At 38.0% G+C, this 20,831-nt stretch overlaps 1 protein-coding gene across 6 annotated transcripts in view; it reads right to left on the minus strand.

Moving 5' to 3' along the window:
* elmo1 (engulfment and cell motility 1 (ced-12 homolog, C. elegans)) overlaps nt 1-20,831 on the minus strand; it is an 83,247-nt gene that overhangs the window by 26,357 nt on the left and 36,059 nt on the right. For 3 of the 6 annotated variants that reach the window (XM_072447549.1, XM_072447551.1, XM_072447550.1), the window contains 14 exons: nt 17,514-17,554; nt 17,344-17,416; nt 17,222-17,272; nt 16,980-17,149; nt 15,023-15,058; nt 13,723-13,822; nt 13,217-13,368; nt 13,021-13,099; nt 12,464-12,508; nt 12,149-12,199; nt 11,370-11,492; nt 10,200-10,328; nt 8,369-8,473; nt 7,948-8,056 (listed from right to left, as the gene is read on the minus strand). In XM_072447549.1, the coding sequence (XP_072303650.1) occupies nt 7,948-8,056; nt 8,369-8,473; nt 10,200-10,328; nt 11,370-11,492; nt 12,149-12,199; nt 12,464-12,508; nt 13,021-13,099; nt 13,217-13,368; nt 13,723-13,822; nt 15,023-15,058; nt 16,980-17,149; nt 17,222-17,272; nt 17,344-17,416; nt 17,514-17,554 (1,264 nt within the window). The remainder of the gene's footprint in view (nt 1-7,947; nt 8,057-8,368; nt 8,474-10,199; nt 10,329-11,369; nt 11,493-12,148; nt 12,200-12,463; nt 12,509-13,020; nt 13,100-13,216; nt 13,369-13,722; nt 13,823-15,022; nt 15,059-16,979; nt 17,150-17,221; nt 17,273-17,343; nt 17,417-17,513; nt 17,555-20,831) is intronic. The other 3 variants (XM_072447552.1, XM_072447553.1, XM_072447555.1) reach the window with 3 other exon arrangements.

Here is a 20,831-nt window from a genome sequence, read left to right on the forward strand (position 1 = left end):
AGATTTGGAGTGAGCTAAATAGGCTGTTTACAGACTGCACTAACAGAGCCCCTGGGTGCAGATGTAAGGGGAATTACAAGCCAAGGTGTATTTGGGGAGCACAGCGAGAGAGCTCAAGAAGAGAAATGTTGTAATTCATAAGAGGGTAGAAGTCAAGGTCAGGCAAATTACAACAATCTTAGTCGTCACAAAAACAGCTTTTGCAATAGGAAATAGACAATGGTGTTAAAAGTATTTCCACATTCTGACAGACTGTGGTATTGCATAAAACAACTACTTAAAAGGTAGAAGTTGTCTTAGAACAGTCAAATTTTGGACCTGGTTTATGGTTCACATCTTTGTAATTGCTGGGCCTAGCCACCTGAAACAAAAACTGTCACAAAGTTCAACGTCGTCTCTGTCAGTATAAACAAACACATGTTCAATTATTCTTTCAAAATTGTTTCAGAAAACGGGGCAATTATTCATACTCAAAGATATGCTGTTTTCAGTTGAAAGAGTTTTAAATAATACGACAGGGTTGTGGCGCCAGTATTTTACAAATAATAAAAAGGCTCAACATTTGTGGATCATAAGTTTGAATATTCCTTTCCAAAACTCCAAGACTCACATTGAGTCATATTATCGAAAATGATGATATCAGAATACAGTCTTTTGTGTTAAGATTTGTTCAGAGGTGTTTTTTAAAATATTATTTTAAAAAACACCTCTGAACAAATCTTAACACAAAAGACTGGAAATGCAAGTGCTGCTAATAAAAACACATTGAGATGTTGCTAGTAATTTGTATTTGGCAAACGTCAGTCATTTGACTTAATAGTATTAGCAATGGTACAATGGGTACTGTGCGTGATCATGTTCCCCTCTGTTTTCAGTGGGTGCATCTTAAAATAAAAAGCCTAAACAAATGTGCAAAAACAATTACATGCACACTATTACTTTGTCTCATAATGTTTTATTAACCACTTTACTTCGACTAAATTTAATGCGCTTTTCAAATGAGATGTGTCTTTTCCGGATGAAATGTCACAATTGAAAACTCATTTGGTTTAGTTTGAGAGCGTCATGTTATTTGCCCTTAACCATCATTTTTGGTATATTTTCTTTCTGAAGTTGAGTAAGAATGTGTTGCTTTTACTGCAAGCTCGCCCTTGGTAGCACAGGCTGACTAATATTGGAAAAGGGGTGGACAACTGGACACATGGAGCGCTGGGAGTCTGGCACTTTCAGATGGATGAGTCACACAGAGAGGGACACACAAATCTGGGCTTGCACAAGATGATACAAATAAAACGCCAGCCGAGCTCCACTTCTTCTAATTTGAGCCAGAATTTATGACTGTTTTTTTGACTTGGCGCAGGACCAGTGGATTAGAAATAAAGATGGATGGAGAGGTGTTTTTGAGTTTGTTTTGTGCCCATCTGTTCAGCCAGATGTTCGGTCCCAGCGCAGCCCATAAAGTAAGAAACAGGACACTGTGAATGTCGGGTATAAGGAGCATACGGCAGCGCAGTATCAGGGGCAGAGGGGAGACTTTGAATAGCAATTAGAGGTGATATTATATGGAACAACTATTTTAATAAGTTTAGTTTAGAAAAGAGATTCAGGAATTCACCAGTGTTGATCGGGATTGATGTATTTTGATGATGAAAGCCATTTAACAGTTTATATTACAATGTTATGTGGAGCGGGGAAGATTATTCAGTTATTCGATAATTGTGATTATTCAGGTCACAACATCGAAAATGTTCACCTAGTCATCAATCAAGTCTATGCTCCACAAAGTAAACCTAAATGTAAAGTGCCTTTGATCAGATAACTTTACTGTATCATTCAGAAAGTTTGATTTCATACAGCTCATCACAGAGAGGAAGGGAAATCTATTAGACAATGAGAACTAAAGTGAATCTAGGATTTCACTGTTGTTCGGTCAGCAATAAGTGTGGATAATTATTAAATTGTGATGTTTTTACTCGCAATAATCTCAAAGGGGACATATTATGTTAAATCAACTTTAATGAGCCCTTACACTTGCTACTAGTGTGTTTCTTTATCATTAGCGTAACTTGTATTTTGATTGATTCGTGTACGTTTGTCTATTGGTTTGTAACTGAAGCTCAAGCGCTCAGAAAATTCCTGTTTTCACCTACCCCCTATCCTTGCCCACATCCTTGTACTTAGAAAATTTACAACCCTATATGAGTCTGCATTTTTAAAAATAATCATTACTTTCAGCAAATAAAAACAAACAAATGATAATCTACTGCTTGCTACGGTGAAACGTCACCATGAAGAGGCGGAGCTTTGCAGTTTTGAACAGGAAGTCAAAGGACCTGTTTCTATTATTGAGTCGTTTTAGATCAATATTGTGGTTTACAATTAACATAATGTAAAAAGATAATCTACTTGTTATGTTAGTTCACTTCCAAGTACCTGAAAAAAACCTAATAGGTCTCCTTTTACACTGAAATGTGATGACATCTGGAGGGTTGTGCAAATGTACAGAGGACTATTTCCCTTGATCTACAATATTTTCGTTTCTCAAAAAGGAAAAAAACGGTCATATTTTTAAAATTCATAGTATTTGCTATGTGTGTTGTCCTAGAGCTGGCAGTGCAGAGTAATGTGGGATCATAACCCTGTGGGGAGCGCAGAGGTTGCAGAGAGCTCTTCCTGACCTCTCACAGAATGTAATTCTACAGAGTCTCTAAGTCTGAAAGGAGGAGGACATTCATCTGCTTTTCCCTCAAAGTAAAAATGGTTTACACAATGGAGCAAAACCAAAAGAATTAAAGCTGCATTAACCAACTTTTCTCTTGTAATTTTAGTTTTTTGGTGCTTTGTGACCACCGGGTGCTGTTCTCATCTGAATTATATGAACACATTTATCCATCACAAACTTAAGACGCATGGGAGTCCCTGTATGTCGCTTTGGGACAAGAGGCTGTGGGTTGATGGTCAACCCTGCTTCACTTCTAAAGCTAATGCCCAAAAATGAAGCAAAAGGGTTCGTGAGAGCTAGTAGCTAGTAACTAGTTAGTAACTAGTTAGTAACTAACTAGTAACTAGTAACTAGCAACTAGCAACTAGCAACTAGCAGCAGCAGCAGCAGCAGCAGCAGCAGCACCAGCAGCAGCAGCAGCAGCACCAGCAGCAGCACCAGCAGCAGCAGCAGCAGCAGCAGCAGCAGCAGCAGCAGCAGCACCAGCAGCAGCAGCAGCAGCAGCAGCAGCAGCAGCAGCAGCAGCAGCAGCAGCAGCAGCAGCAGCAGCAGCAGCAGCAGCAGCAGCACGTACACACGGCCAGCTGCGTGAGTAAGCAATATAACTTCAAATCATGCCACATCAAAGAACAGCAGAGAGAGGCCTTACTTAGCTCCGGTTCAAAATATACTACACATTTAGCTGCTGAAGCACATTTAGGTCAGGACAAAGTGGTGGATGGGATGTTAAATTAATCTTTTGTTTTTTTCTTTCCACGTTAAGAGCTTTATCTTTCCAGGTTAGTATTGCTGGGGTACAGACAGTGGTGCAGTTTAGTTCTGGTTTAGACCCGATTAAGTATTTAGTCAAGTCATTAGTTCTAGTTCTGGTTCTGGTGACCCTTGTATTTTCTAAACTTCACATGTCACTGCTTTTTGTGAAACAGCAAAATACATCCACTTTCCTATTTTAGGTTTTGTATTTTTCAATCATCTGCACCAGTGCTAGTGTTTGTAGAATGTATTTGTTTGCCTTATCTGAAATATTCAATGGGAACACAGACTTCAGATAAACCCCAAAGCTCTTAATCAGAAAGAAGCATTAACAGCATGTAATACATCAGACTAATTACCAGATAATGTGTGTCAGAGGATAAATGGTTTTGTCAATGAGTCAGGAAAGTATTTCTGTTAAAGCTCCACTCAACTGCATTGGCTAAGACCTCCTAATTATGTCAGTGGTCTAAATTGTTATAGTCCAAAAAGCAACACGACTTTCACTTCCACCAATGATAGTCAGTGTTAAATGGATCTCTGCATTACCAGCTCAGGCCGGTGCAGACTCGACACTCCCCTGAGGGGCCCTGAGGGAAACGGCGCCCTGTATCTGAGATGTGTGACCGTTTGTGATTATTCTGTGTCTGAACATGCTACATGCAAAACAAGCTCTGTGGATTCGGTCGGATCAAATAAACACTCCAGCATCTGCATGGGAGGAAAAGGCTGTTTATTGATTAAATAAAGACTTCTTTTAGCAGTAATCAAAATGTGAAGTGAAAAACTCAATAAAGTATGTAGTATAGCTGAAAATATATTTTCTGTAAATCTGTGACAAAAAGATTTATTGATGTTATTTTAGAAAAAATATTGAATTGGAGCAATATAAACATGTGCAATTGTACTAAGGCCGTTTCATTCTAAAATGACCAATGTTTCACTGCTCTTTAGTTGAGCTGTCCTTGGTGCTGAACAAGGTTTTTTGCTTTGACCATGGCCCTGTGCTGGAAAATTAAGGCAAGATGCATGGTGCCAGACCACTTTACATTTATCTTTATATTTCAAAATGCTCACACTGCACACATTAGCAGATTAGTATGTGTGCCCAGCATGTCATATGTTTGCCTTCACCACCAGACCGCCCACCTACTCAGTCCAAAGAGATGCCACACAGTGAGTCACCAGGCAGGGCCATTACTCAATGCACTCGACCCGCTTCCTAAATGACTTCATAAATAATCCATGGTTCGCCTGAAAAAGAGAAGAGGTAGCCGTGGCTTGGCACCTCACCGACATAGACTCCATTAAGCAGCGTGTTTCCACCAAGAACATGGCGAGACAATTCATCTTTTAAGATCTGACAGCAGCGGTGATGACAAATGCAAAGTAGAGTGAATGGAAGAGGCAGAGTGACACCTGCACAGTTCTCTGAATGATGAAATATGCCAGCAGCGCTGACAGCTGATTGAACCAAACAAGCTCCATTTCATCCTCTTCGAAAATCTTCATAGAGATGTCAACAAGCAACAAATAGGATGGCAACACTGTGAAATTGACATCAAATGGAAACATCTTTTAGAGAAGCTGTCAAAGCTGATTTTGAGAGCAGCTTTGAATCTTTGTGACGTGCCAGGGTTTCGGCCGCATTATGTCCATTTTGAAATTTTGAGTCAAAGCATGAAAGCATAAGAAATGATTACAGGTCTCAGAGGGAGAGCTTTGGAGAGCGAAAAACAGAAAGAGAGTATTTACAGATAAAAGAGAAAATCAAACTTGGGAGTGGTGTGAAGAGTGGGGGTGTATCCAAAAGCATCCTCTTTAAAGGCCCCAAGAGATGTTTTGGTATATTTACACAAATAAACACAGCAATCAGCGTTAATATTATACTCTCTTTTGCCTTTATTCTTGAGGGAGGCATAATAATACAAGAGGGAATATTTTAAAAGACCTTTAAATTTTGCGTACTTTATTTTGTGCAAAGAATGTAGTTGAACATCTGAACAAAAACAGACAGTGTCATACTTATTTTGGGTTTGGAGCTTTCAAAACATGTTTGGACAGTGACATTTTAAGATGCTAAATACTAAACATACATTCTGACACTACAGTTTGAGGCCAGAGGCTCTTTTGTTTACTTTTTACTGGCACAACAGTCAGTAACATAGATTTTATGTATGTATCATTTGACTAGTAACGTGAAGTTTTCATAATTCAATTTGGTTCATTAGCTCTTCTGATATTAATAAATGCTAGTTTCTTATGACCAGACCTGTGTTTTTAATCATACCTTCAACATTTTGGCATTGTTTTCCTACTTGGAGCAGTAGGACAATCACGCCAGCTGCAGTTCGATTCCTCAGAACTGTATCTCAGGTGTGGGAAAGTTTGTACGCCCCTTCCTCCTGATTTAGACAAGTAGGCACGTTTCTGGATATTGATGGCTTCCCTGATCCAACAATGGTAGTTGTTGCTCTCTCGCCCTATGAACGTAGCATTGTCCCAGTCCATAAGATGGTTCGCCCTCTTGAAATAGTCTGACAATGCCGACTTAAGCTGTTCCTGATAGCCTTGGCGTAATCGTCGTAAGACTGTGCCAAAATATGTTTAAATCAGCTGACCAGACACTGCACAGTCACAAGTGACACTTGTAAGGAAGACTACAGAGCACAGCCAAAACACTCAGAAAACTAGTGTATAGGTTTGAATCTTCATGCTGATAGGCGTGCTAAACAATCTGCAAACGTATACATAGTAATTGGGACGCACATATTGTAGTTGTCCAGGCCCTAACAAGTATAAAAGATGACTGAATTGAATTATATATGATTTCTTCATTTTGTACTGTTGTTTGATGGTTCCGCCTCCTCGTCCTATTTTGCTTGTTTTCTAAAAGTGATTTTTTCTCTGCACTATAAATCATTTAGACACAACTCTGCACTAACAACCCTCTATGTTGTTGTTGTTGTTGCTCACTGTGTATTCTCAGCAGCATTAAAAAAAAAAAAAGAAACCCATAACAAACTGCTACTTTTTCAAAACTAATAGCTTATGTTGTATTAAACAGCAACTTCTAGACAGAAAATGGCCCCACACTTTTCAACACTTCTAAAACACTGCATTGACTCAGATTAAGCACCAAACAAGAAGAATTAGCAACATTATCAACACATCCCTCGACATGCTCATTAATGTCGGTGCTTCATTGTTTCTCGGTGGAAAAGGTCAACACGAATGATGACAGCCAATGTAAGAGTCATGCGTCTCTCTGCCTCCACCGGAAAACACTGCACACACAGCCTCTAATGACCTGCATTACTCACACCTGCCCGGCCCATGTTACAGTCTTCACCTTCATTAGTTTGAGTTAATATACACAGAGCTAATGGGCTGTGTGTGGAAATGCTCTTGTTCAAACGCTTCATCCCAGGAGCACATCATCACTGCGACTTTCTGCAAATATTTACTCAGGTCGTGACAGAGACCGACGGGGATTTAGGGTTGGGAGGTGAAAATATTAAATATATTATTAATTGATAATATTTCTAATTTTGTTTGGCATTTTAAAGACGCAAATATTTCTAATTTTGATTTGCATATATTAGTGCTTTGGTTAGAGAAACAGGTTGAACAGCCAATTAAATACACACTCACACAGAGAAATACTGCATGATGAATGTTAAAGCTGAAGTCTCTGGACAAACAGTCACAATGAAAAGGCCATTACTGTGTAGCCACTGGGGAGAAAAGGCACTGTGTCACAAGTCAAGGTCACCTCTCTGCACTGCCAGAGTCTAGAGTTAAACCAAGATAAAACACAAGATGAGAAAACTGGTCATGATGGTAATGTGACGAAATAGAGATTTTGCACAATAAATCTGATCTAAAAGTCCTACCACATCCACATGAAGAAAAGTTCAAACATAGATTTTCCATCGTAATTAAACATTTGTGCCAATATTATCAACCATCATTTATTAATACCAAACCGCTGAAGAAAAATAGGATTATTCAATTATCATTATTATTGCGTAACCTACACATTGATTATCAAAAAAAGCAAAGCTCAGAAAACCATATGTATGCACATAGTGAGGACCCGAAAAGAAGTATTTTTATAGACTGTGTGTTTGTAGTGGTTAGTAGTGAGCAAATGGAAAGGGCACTTCAGTTTAAAAGTGAGCAAAGAATGCCATCTCACTCCCTACAGAGAGCAGCAGGGGTCAGTCTGGAGCACCACCATTGGGTCCATTTAAACAAGTCAAGACAAATGGAAAGGGCACATCAATTCCAAATAGATGTGGACAAAGCATCGCTTTTCCTGCAGTGTGTCTCCCATAGGTGACCCCATCAACACATAATGAATGAGAGCGATACCGTTAGTGAAGGTAAAAACGTCCCATTCTCCACCTGGGACTTACGTGATGAGCTGTTCTGTTGCAGTGTGTAAAGAAAGGCAATGTTGTACTTACGAAGCTCCCCCACTTTGAGAATCTCGCACAGCATCTTGGTAAGTTCAATGCTGCTGCGGCCAAATGGACACTCATGTTTGTCTTCTCGACTGCTATTCTCCAAAACAATCTAGAAACATGAACGCATCATTTAATTTAAGTGAATTTGTGTAGGTGTGAATTAAAACACCCTAAAATATCTGATATGTAACCTTCTTAACTGATTATTTCAAAACAAACTAATTCAATAAATTAAAATAAACATATCAGCTGAGTCATTTAAATTGTTATGATCTATTGCAGCATTATCACAAGCAAATTAAACTGTTTTTATTTCTGTCGTTTCTTTTTTGAACATAGAGGCAGCGTAACCCTTAAGCAGCAGGTGTTTGCCTGAGCGTTTAAAGGGCAAAGTGAAGCTAGCGTTTGTGTGTGTGCTCACCCTGATGTAGGCGTCCTGGTGGTGCCTGGCAAAGTACAGCATGTTATCCAGAGCCAACATGCCTGGAGGGATCTGGGTGAAGTCCACCGCTGGATTCACATGGTTCTGAGGCACCAAACAAAACTGGTTACAGCAAACACTACCGAAAAACACTGGATCATTTCAGCTAAAATCAATTCAACAAGCTCCTTTTCTGTCAACAGCGTGGCTAAACAAAGATATACAATTATAGCTTTGATGATAAAACAATATGAATGAAGACATTTTTTAATAAACATCCCCGTGTCGGTGTCGTCTGTCCCAATGTGCCCGGTATACACAGTGCACATGTATTTGAACATTAACTTATGCAAGATGGGCGCCCAGACAGAAACCATAATCAATTTATATTTGGACTGAAACTTCTTTACAATGACTTGAGTTCCTGTTTATGTAAATTAACCTAGATTTATTCATGAAAAACGTGTAAAATGACAACATCTCTACCTTTTGACCTCATACCAAATAAAGGTTCTCTTATTTTAGCTTATCACTTCTTATTAAAATATCTTTGTGCGTTCAAAACTTTGATTATATGCAAATATTATCTGCCATAATCAGTAATCCTCTTTTTGAACTCAAAGTCTGTCAAATTAGGATTAAGTCTAGTCTAGACCTTAGAAAGTGTTAAAAAGGTGAGGCAGAACGTGAGGGTGGACTGAAAAAGAAGCAGGTGGAAATAAATGAGAGGAAATCAGGCTCATCACTTTGTAAGTGTCTTATGGGCTTAAACTGGGACATACGGATGTGCAGCAATGAATAATAATGAATACCACAGTGGCACTGATACGATTTTAGGATATAATATATTGAATTATTACACACCAAATCATGTGACTCATGATCATGAACATCTCACTTTCAATTCAACAACTAAATATTGTATCTTATGTATATACTTCTATTATGTGCAAGACCAATATAGTCCTTTAGCACATTGGAAGCAAGTTTTAGGCCCGTCTGTATAATTTGGTAAATTCTTCCTCCACAGTGGTGGACAAGTGGCCTTATCTGTGGTGAACATACAGCAGAGAGACTGGGACTGGTATTAGCCCTGGAACAGCCCTGGAACAGCCCTGGGCGGACAGACTCTGTGGGTCAGTTTGGGCTGGCTTACAAAAGTTGGACTATGACATTTTGCTCAAGGGCACTCTCACACATACTTTTATAATAGAAGTGCTAAATTAAAAGAAATATCAACTCATATGAAATCAGAATCAGTGAAAATTAAATAGGATTTAATGTAGGAGTGATAAAAAGCCCTCAGCAGGTTTGCCCCCAAGCTGACTAATAACATGATCTAATCTCTCATGTTTAATTAACAGCAGTCTCACTGGACCTACTCTTGTCCCAAGATGGCCCTGTGTGAATAAATAACTGCCTAATTTAAAACAGTTCCTCTTAGACTGAAGACGTGATCTGCTTGCAAAAGCATTACATCAACAAATTAAATAGTTTTTTATAGTTGCACAATCAAATTTGTCCAAGGATGCAACAGCAGCCGGGATTCAGGCACTGAACTGTGACATCATGCAGACTGGTGTCTAACTAAGGAAATAGAAAAAGTGTTATGCGACTTAATATATATAAAAAAATAAGTACTTTTAAAACCCAGCCACAAGAGGTAATTTGTGCCAGTTCCAAGCCCAGATAGAGCGTTGCGTCAGGAAAGGCATAGTAATCACAGAGGAAAATTACTTTGCGAAATGCTAAAAACTAAGAGGCAGATGTTTTTCTGTTGAGTCCTGTTGGTGGATGAACTGGTAACACATGGACTTAAAATAATACTTACTATAAACCCCAGCTTCTTGTAATCCCGTGTATACATGGACTTGCGCTTCTCCATGCTGCCGCCGTTGTTGGGTTCACACTCCACATCAAAGGCAATTCTTCTCAACTCAAAAATGATGTCCCTTTGAGCCTAAACAAGTAGAAAAGAAACAAGCAATAGTTAGCTGTAATACTGAAAATCTGTGCATTTATTATGGAACATTTGATCATCTCTAGTATTGGCCCATTGTGTCTATAGTTCCCATGTTGTCCATTTACTCTTTTTATGACTTGGCCGAAGCTACAGTAAGTGGCATTTTAACTTGTCTCGATTGGGCCCAAACAGCCCACAAGCTGCTGAATAAAAGATTAATGTTGTTTACTGCAAGCAGCAGTAGCGGGCAGAGTGGACCTGCAGGAGACCTCTCTCAACCACCTTTTTGCTTAAGTGAAAGTTTTACTTTGTGTTATTTCAATGTATGCTTTCAAGTGCTGGGACTGGACACTGGAGGTAATGCTGGGTTAGATGGACGCATTGAAACTAAATAGTAGAGGGGAATTACCATAATTATATAATCTAAGCTTTGGATAGATTTGTGCCATTTCATCTGTGCTATATTGTAGGAAAAATGTGAAAAATATGAGCTCTGTGGGATATAAAACCTGTAATACATAAAGCAAAGGTAGAAAGCAAGACCTGAATCTTTTAAAGGAAGGAAGGAATACACAAAATAGAGAAGAACATGTCTAAAAAAAAAAGTGCCGCCTCGGCGGGATTGTCCTGTAAACGTTATATTGTTTAAAAGAAAAATGACTTAAAGAAGATATTTTTTGTGGTATTTATTTTAAACTATATGTAGATTATAATTGCACATTTTGTTCATTGTAAATGGCAATATTGGTCTAAAAAGCTTAATAGAGATAGAACCATGGAATCCTACTGCTTCAGGCATTTCACTGTAACAAGCAGCAGCTATTCGTTCATTGTTACATGTTTTTACTGTTGGAAAAACATGTAAAATAGAAATTCAGAGCTATGAGCCAACATGGGGCGTGTGTGACATTTTCTGAGCGGGACAAGACGGCACAAACACGGATCAATCGACACATAACTACCGGTACACCTAGTTAATGACAAGAGAACACTATAATCAAAAGCATTGTGAACCGTTGCTATAGTTAATGTTGGCACCTGGTCTTGAGGGTCCATCTTGGTCATCATGCGGTCCTCCAAAAGGTTAAAGGTCAAAACCTGCAGCACGTAGAGCTGGTGGGCCATCTCGTCGTTAATGGGCGTGGGGCTACGGATTACATTCTACAGGCAAAAAGAGGACAGTTTTCAGATCAGCACACATCTGACAGACACCAAATGAGAAGAGGGATCAGTGAAGGAGAGAGTTGGAAGTGCTAAACGAAAAGTTAAAGGATCAGAGAACACAGACATGGAAGAAAGTCAATGAGTGATAACAAAAGAGGAGATTTAGGAGGCAGTGTCGGAGGATTAGAAGTGAGAGAGAGGATTAGAGTTATCACAGCGCAGATGAAAAATGGAAAGGTGTGAGGAGCGGAGCACATGAGAAAATAACCAAAGATGGACAAAATGGCAGGTGTCAACTGCTGCAGGATCAGAAACATATTCTCACTTATTATAGAAAAGCCACAGTAGAAGAACCAGTGCTCTCACATCTTCACTTATACTCTTAACCCATAAAAGTGGTTCTACAATTGTGAGGTGTATCCATTTATTGTCAATGGTGTATTCCCACGGAAATGAGAATAGATAATGGATATGACTGGATTGGCAAAGGCAACTTGCAATTATTGATTTACTTAAAAATAAATCCTAATTGTGTACCAAGCATCAAACTTCACTTAAAAACAAATTGCACCATATCAATAATGGATTCATTACACTTTGAAGTTATGTGTATGCTATGTATGTACTTAAATGAACAAACTGCATTGACTTACAGTGAGAATAACGGAACGCAGTTGTTTCTGGGCAAGTATATGGGACATCTCCTGTGAAAGACAAACAGACAAAAGTGTATATACATATTACTAAATACCTTTTGGAAGAGGCCGGAAAAGATGTCGGAATGGGAATGAATGCAGGGCAAAATAAAAGAAACTCGCCATAGCAACTGTCTGCAATGTAGTATTAAGCTAGAAAGGTATAAAGCCATCCCAAAGGAGAAGTAAATCTTAATACAAGGGGAATACTAACCTCTACAATGCATAAAAAGGATGCTAATCAAGCGTGTTGCTAATCAAGCGGGCACTTACTGTTAGAGGACTATTTAGGATGTCCACAATATGCTCATCATCAAACTACCATATCGTGCGCAGTGGAAGGAAGCAAAAGTTAGAGACAGAGAGAGAGACAGGGTGAGTGAGTTGGTGTGGAAAATGATTTTAGATGTGGAGATTCAAAACAAGGCAATTTGTGTTGAAGCTGCGGCTGGCTAAAGGGGAATGGACAACCAAGTGAGCGTAAGGGAAAGATTATTTTTAGAACAAACTACATGTGTACTGTATGTATAGTAAAAGTGACGAGCAAAATATTTTAAAGACCAATCTCTAAATGGTACAACAATATAAGTATTTGGTAAGAAAACGCCAGCACTTCTGCATGCTAATATTTATAATATACAAGCGATTACATGTACATAAAGAGTGAGAGAGACATGTGAGAAACGCACAGCCCTTCTCTATAAAAGAAATGGAAAGAATGAATGAAAATATAAGGGATCTTTAATTAAACCCAGGTGGCCATTTATCAAAATAAAACTAGAATGATTTGGATGGAACATGAATACACTACAGAGCTCACATGGTCTCACCTGTCTCTTCTCCTCTGGGGCTTTGAGGAAAAGAGCATTGATGACAGCTATAGTGTAGGTTTGGATATCTTGGTCAGTCCTAAAATAAATGAAAATAACAAAAGACACATTTAGTGAAAGAATAGTTAATGAGGCACATAAACATTTATGGGGATATTGAATATGTGAAATGCACTAATACACAGTAGACACTTGCCCCTGCAGATGTGGGATGAGTTGACCAATGGTGATCTCTTGTGCCACCTTGTGGTAAAGGTCTTGGCTGTTGAGCACCATAGACTCCAGAATGGCCAAAGAACGCTGCAGCACCGCTGTATCCATGGCAGACTTATTCACATAAGTGGCTATCTGCACACAGGACGTAAACAGGAAGAGTAGGTGGACACGTGGAGGCCACACAACTCAGCATCAAGATAAGCTACACAATAAATGAGGACAGCTGAAAGATGTTTTTTTCTTTTCCTTCAAGTCAAACATTAATATAAATGAAATGTATATATCAAAAACATATTTTATCTGTTCAAGCACAATGCACAGGAACAGTCTACAAAATACCTTCCTGAAAATGAGGACAAACCATTAATCATTTCCAGGTACATCATATTTAATTTAGCTTCAACAATAAATACTTAAAGTCACTATAAAAGGAATTACATGTTCATCTAATACATGGCCTGTGGCTAATACAGCTGTGGCTCTGACCTTCTTGATGAAGGCCACAGAGAATGTGTCCCAGGAGACAATGCCATGGTCCATGAGCTCCACGAATGCCGTCAGAGTGAAGGAGAGCAGGTCTCCAAAACTACAACACACACACATAACTGTGAAGCAGCAGACTGAGCAGGTACAGGTGGATGGATACATTAAGAGCAATGGGCGGTGAGTCGACAGAAACAACACAGAGAAGCAGAAGTTCAACTCTCCACCAAGGCTTTCTGAAGAACACAGGCACAAAGAAGAAATGGCCAAGATGTGCATAGTAGGGAGGCTGGCCTTTGAAACACACCAGGAGGCAATCACAGGGCCTGCAGGGGCAACAGCACAGCACACTGTTCAACAGGAGCTGAAAGAAGCTTTATTGAGCGAAGTCATGCTGTTAGAGAAATACCAGGAAAATCCATCACTCTGCAGGATGCCAAAGCAGGGTAAACAACAGCCATTAAACCTAGATGGATTATTGCCTGGTAATGATCTGCACTTTGTGGACATTAATGATTAGTCAAGACAGAATTTTTAGTTAAGTAAAAACATCTCTTATATCTCCCAATTTAACTTAATTCCATACAAACCAGAAAGCTGTTGTAGCTGAAGAGCTGTTTTAAAGTGCATAGACTATAGAGCAAAAGAGGGACTGTAAAGTCCCTCTTTTGCTCTATAATCTATGCACTTTAAAACATTTTACAGTATTAAAATTGATTAGCATTTTAAAATTGTAACTAATTTGAGAAAAAGATTAAGAAACCAGAAAGCCAGGAACATTGTCAAGTTAATGTTTAGTAAAAGGGGTATTAGTAGGAATAATATGGAAACTCAGAAGAGGATGTGGAAACTAGAAAGCTAACAACTAAAAAAGTTGTCTACAGTGGAGTCTACAGTGGAGTCTAAGGTTTAAAAAGACTGTATTCACAGACAGAATAATGACAGAAAAGCCTGTGGAACACATTTTAGAAAGAAAGCCAAGATATAGGTCAAATTGAACATGGCATTTTGTGTGTAATAAATAAAGTTGCAAGGGATTATACTATAAATTGTACTATAAATTGTTGACATTGTGGATTCTATACAAAGCACATCTTGGCCTTCTTTCTGTCGAAGATTGGAAACAAGAAAAACAAAGACCGTTGCCCTTGAACACATGCAGAAATGAGCAGAGCCTGTAAATGATGGTGTTAAAGATACAAGATTTCCCATAAGGCACCGGGGCATAGTCAGAGTCATGCAGGTTAGGAAAATAGCAAAGAACCAATGACGTTACCCAGCTGCAGGAAAGGGGCGGGCTTACCATGGCTTCATAATCTTCTGTAGTTTCTGATAACGCCTGGAAAGATTAAAACACTTTGGCGTCAAAATGGAAAATATAAATGTAACTAGTATTAATCACAGAATAATAAAAACATAAATGAACATGATTGTGAACAATGTCTGACAGTGAGGTAGTTAACCAAGAAAAATAAGGAATCATCAGTAAAAGGTTATTAAAAGGCATTTCCACAAATTCTGCTGGTCAACATCCACTGTTCATGAAGCAGAAACATCATTGACAGTTATGAATGAAGCAATGTTGATTTTTAAACGGATTATATAACATGGGAACAGGTTTTTGTTGTCTTAAATTGTTGGAAGTTAAAGGGGCGATGGCACCTGATGTGGCCAATAGAGGGCAGTCTATGATTGCTTTCAAAGAGCATTAAATCACAGCACCACTTCACCCTCCAGAGCAGTGACACTGAGCTTTTATAATTATGCTTCATTCATTTAGTTGGCAGGCTAAGAAGGAGTGGACGTGTTTCACTTTGAGAAAACACAGCTTATCTGTGTGAGCTGCGGCTGCTGTTCAAATGGTAATGCAGCACAGAAGCTCTCTATTGTCACGTCCTCCGCCTGACATAAACTGAAGAGTATTATTAACATTTACATTAAACATATTTGAGACATGGAGTGGTGTCAACAACAGCGCTACTCCTGTGGTGAGATCAACAGGGGTCAAACCTAATCACAAAGCAATAGTGCACAAAAAGATGAGTTTGAGCTGTTCATTATAGAAGTACAATGTGGATAAAATACACAGTTCATCTGGGTTGGCTTCAGTGTCAGACATTGTAAATATAAATTTATTAGATTTTTACTGCACATGTTCCTAATGTTTGGCTACATTTTAAGTATTACTTTAGATGAATCAACAAACCCCGAGGTCTAGCAATAGTTGGGTTTCCTGTGCTAGTATAACACTGATATTATACTATCCCAGCAATGTGTATCAACCTAAATAATGTTCAATTACTTTCATTGCATTAAAGACTTGCCAATGAATGCTCATGAATATTCATTGATTTGCAAATGTAAACTGTCATCATTTTGTATTTTGCAATGTTGACAATAAAATCCAACGTCTACAGACCGAACTGAATGGAAATAAAGAGATGCTTATCCACAATTGTATCCTCGTCCACTTCAGCTCAAGATGTCCTTCTGTAACCTTCACTAGAGATTGCCTGCAGGGCTCCCCACCCTCTATATACACGCACTACAGTAAAGTCATCCCGCCTATAGTTGCACCTGTAAGGATATAAAAGGGAAAACAAAAGCCCCAGGGCAACTAGAGTATGTATGATCTCATGATCTTATCTCAGCTTTTGTACACCTGTACAGTCACTTAGAGAGGAAAATAGAGATGTATTGGACACATCTGCCGAGTTCCTGCACAGGAAGAACAATAGGCATAAAGTTATATGTACAACACGCACCTACCGCCATACAGCTGTGTAAACCGAGATCAAATTCATCATGGAGTCAGATGCAGAAACCACTGACATTGTTTTTAGTGCACTGAGCACCATCAAACCAAACACTGTCCAAATACTACACCAATAGTGCATTATGAAATGTTTTAAATTTGACATTAATGCCGTAAAATAGATTTATAGTGATTAATGTCATTTTAGTTAGTTGTATTGGTTTAGTAGTTACATTTCTATGGACTTTTGTAAAGTGGTTGGTTTCAACATTTAGATTCGAATTATATTGTTGTGCAGGTGTTTTAGATCCGATATAGTTAGCATAGTTGCTTTGTCTATTCATTGTATGCATGCCGATAATGATGAATTTTATGATTAGAGCAAAACCAGAAACCCATTAAAATATCAGTAGAGTGTACTAAGAATAGTGCTTGTACCTGTTCCATTTTGTCTTGTTTTGGTGTGATAGCTGAACAGATGACATAAGAGCAAAGATGGACTCACTCAGTGCCGCTTTCCACCATCTGTGTGAGAAGCGAGATGCCATCCAGGTTAATGAACTCCTGCGCAAAGGTGATGTCCCGGGACGCGTTGGCCAGGTCTTTGAGTGCCTCCAGCTTGGCATCCATACTGGACGACTGTATCCGCTCATGTAGCTGAAGAGCTGTCTGGTACTGCAGGGAGCACAGTCCATGAGCTTCATGGCAATAACAGTAATAACAGTATTCAAACGTAACCACATTTACCGGCGAGGTGGTCAAGCGCAGGATGGAGCCGTTCTTGACGTCATTCCGATTCTGAAATAAATGTAAATTAATTTTCTGGCCTGTGGGTGGTGGGGGGCTGCATGCCATTTAAAAACGGATACCTTTTCCGTAATGTAAAAATTTGTGGCGTCTGCAATCTGCAAGGCAAAGTTTTCATGGTTCCCCAAAGACCATCTAAAAAGCAGCAAAATATAGTCGATGGTTGATTTAGTAATGATGTTTTTAAATGAAAAAGATTGAATATAGGGATGATTTTGGAAAGCACACTTACCCCTCACATACTTCTTTAATGATGGCAGATAGCGGCTTTTTCTGCAGGAGGAGAAACAGAAAAGTGCAGTTAAAACCAAGGTTATTATTATTTTATATTACAGGGCGGGCAATAAAGTGGATGGTTTATCACAACTATTTATCACCAAGCTATATGTACGGTAATACTGCGCCATGCATATTAACTTGCTCTGTATAGGACATTATACATTTGAATATTACAAGCCCAGTAAAGTAAGTATTGAAGTACAGTTTTATAATATGTAGAATTGACACTAATGATTAAGTCTAATGTAAAAGGCAGCCGAGGAGGACAACTGTTACGAGAACAAAAGGAAAGTGGATTCAGTACAAAAATCGACAAAAGGGAAGGGATCAAAGCAGAACAACACTAAGTACATTTAGGCAGAGTACGGGGATGTTGAGATGAGGCAAAATGACTGTCGAGGCGAAGGAAGAACATTACAGTACACTCTGGGGCAGTATAAGAGCGATGCGTAGCCTGTATGGATTTAATATCTTACAATTTCACCACCCAGACTTTCATGGGAGACATAAACATGAGGAAGAAAGTAGCGCTGAACAGCAGTTCTTTGGAGCCCTCAATATTTACTCTCAATAGTAATGCCACAAAAAAACATGAAGCAAATTTATCTTACAGCCATTAATTAAGGAAAACTTCCCACCTTTTTAAAATGTGCAATAAGGCAATGGTAGTTTATTGTATGCAATTATATCTTCTATAGAGTGACGGTGAGTCATGTTGGTGATTCAACTTCTTCTTTATATTTAGCTTTTCTTACACACGACTTGAGCAGTTACTCTGTTATCATATATACAGAGTACAAAGTGCTTGTGTGTATTAAAACTTCAACGGCACAAACTATTCGAAGAGCGCAGACATCCGCAAAGGCCTCTACAGCATCTTTTACAAATAAAGATTCTGTGATCTAACCTGGAGTCATAACAGTATTCAGCAGTTACTTAAGGAGTATAAAAGTAATCAAAAAGCTTTTGCGATCTTTTGTTCAATATCTTAATCACTGCATTTAGTTTTGGTTGATACAATAATCTCCAGGACTGGTGATCTGGTGGGCATATGAAACCAGAGGTCAGAAAAGAATGATACGATACAGATAACAACTATGTTACAACAGAGTGCAATTTAATTCATTAACAGAGTGTTATAAAATGGCCAGTGAGTGTATAATCAAATATCAAAAGATAGAGTTAAAATGTTTGGTTAAAATGAAGGTATTTAGGTAAAGCCAAGAGCACTTCAGTTCCACGAAGAAGTTGTACTCAAAAAAACAAATACCGGTACAAGGTTATAATCATGTGTACTGTGGAGGTACTGTCTGCTTAAATTGTCCTGTGCATAGTCTTCATAATTACTATCAAATTAAAGTAATTTTCTCAGCAGAGGTTTAAGCATCATCCCTTTTTCAAAGCCTCTGGGATTTACATATAAACATAAGCACAGGAACTGACTCGCCTCGCTCACATCTCTCCAACCTAATTTTGATCCCCTATAACATGCTAATCTACGTTTTTCTCTTCTGATCATCTTAGACACGCATATAATCCCCAGGCAAAAGTATAAATGATTTATGTTACAAGTAAGTATAATTTTAAAACTATACTGATTTCCTTCTTTTATCTGAGATGAATGAGAACGCATATTTCATTGAGTCAGGGTTGTATTTAAAACATTTTAAAACATTTTGAAACCACAACATTTTAGAGTGTTTTGTCCTCAGGCATCAAAACACTAAATTACACCAAAAGATGACTGATAAAATTCTTGTAATAGTTAAGCCCAAAGGTAGTTTCCAGACAATATAAAACACAAGCTTGTTTCAAAGGTAAATGCAAAAACATGTTATTTTCTTTGTTCATGCCTTGCCAATCATAGAAAACATTACCATTTTATCAAATATAATTAGGTTACCAAGGAAAATATTTGATTTGATTCAATATTATATTATGACACTAGAATAATAGTAAACATTTGAACATAAAACATTAACTTTAAAGCATGTCTGGTATACTTTTCTGATAAGAGATTACATCTATAACTACATTGATCCCATATGTAGTATTTGTCAGTATCAATATCTGCTAAAATTAGTATGTAGTTTCTTTCAAAATGTAAACAACCACATGAGCAATACCTTAAACCACTATGCCACCAGGAAGCAAGCACAGTCTCTAGTTCCAATGCTAGTTTTACCATTAGTTTAGTAGTAATAATGTCATATTCATGTGCATATAACTGATGTAAATAAGAGTTTTTACTTTACCATTATTATAAGTATTATTTGTCTTATGCCAGCTATTTCTGTTATTATTATTATTATTTTATTTCTATCTTTATTTTTATTTTCTTCCCTCCATTCCCTAATAAGATATGAGAGGTCCTGTTTACAGGAGTTTTGTTAATAAGAGTTTTTGTTTTTATTCATAAGAGTTCTTCTATTAAGAGTGTTTTTGTTAAACTTCCTATAAGTTATCTGTCCTTTCCCCCTGTATCTACTTGCGTTGTAACACCAAAATTTCCCCATGTGTGGACAATAAAGGCATATCTTAGGCTGCCCCAAATAAATTGTCTGTTTGCTGTAACCCGACCCACCATTTTTCAAGTGGGTAGGTAGGTAAATTTTTTTTTTTTTTACTTTGAAGGCAAAAAAAGATCCAAAATTAATTGTACGTTTGGTGTAACCCTACCAATTTTTTTCAAGTGGGTGGGTAGGAAGGTAAATTATTATTTTATTTTTTTACTTAAAAGCATAAAAAAATCCAAATTTGTATATAGAATTTAATGATAATTTGCCTATGAAATTAAGTAAAGAGATGCTACCGTAAATGTACAAAACAAAAAAATGAATAAGTCCACCCAATAAACTATTTTTGTACAGGACAAATTATTATTTTTTTTGCCATTTTCATGTCGTAGAATCGTCGACGTCTTGGTCATCATATATGACAAATTCTGCATATTTCAGCCACTGTCAAATCCCGTTTTTTCTATTCTGCCAGTGACACGCAGTGACCGCCAGGGGTCATGCTTCAACAGACAATGACTTGAACATTCTCCACTCCTGTTAAGTTTCATTTTCATTTCTTTTTCGGCTTCGTAATATTTTTAGCGAGTTCCAGTGATACAAAATTATTCAACACGGCGCTTTTTTTGAAAAAACGGTCGGTGAGTCGGCGAAATATAAGAAAAATAAAAGAATTTGGCATAATTTTGACAAAATGCAGATATTTTTTTTTCAGTCGACTATAATTTTGACGGCTCGGTCGGGTTACGGCAAAC

Source organism: Eucyclogobius newberryi, unplaced genomic scaffold (assembly GCF_026437365.1).
Source record: "Eucyclogobius newberryi isolate DKJ021-1_F unplaced genomic scaffold, fEucNew1.0.hap1 SCAF_16, whole genome shotgun sequence".
NCBI classification, from domain to species: domain Eukaryota; kingdom Metazoa; phylum Chordata; class Actinopteri; order Gobiiformes; family Gobiidae; genus Eucyclogobius; species Eucyclogobius newberryi.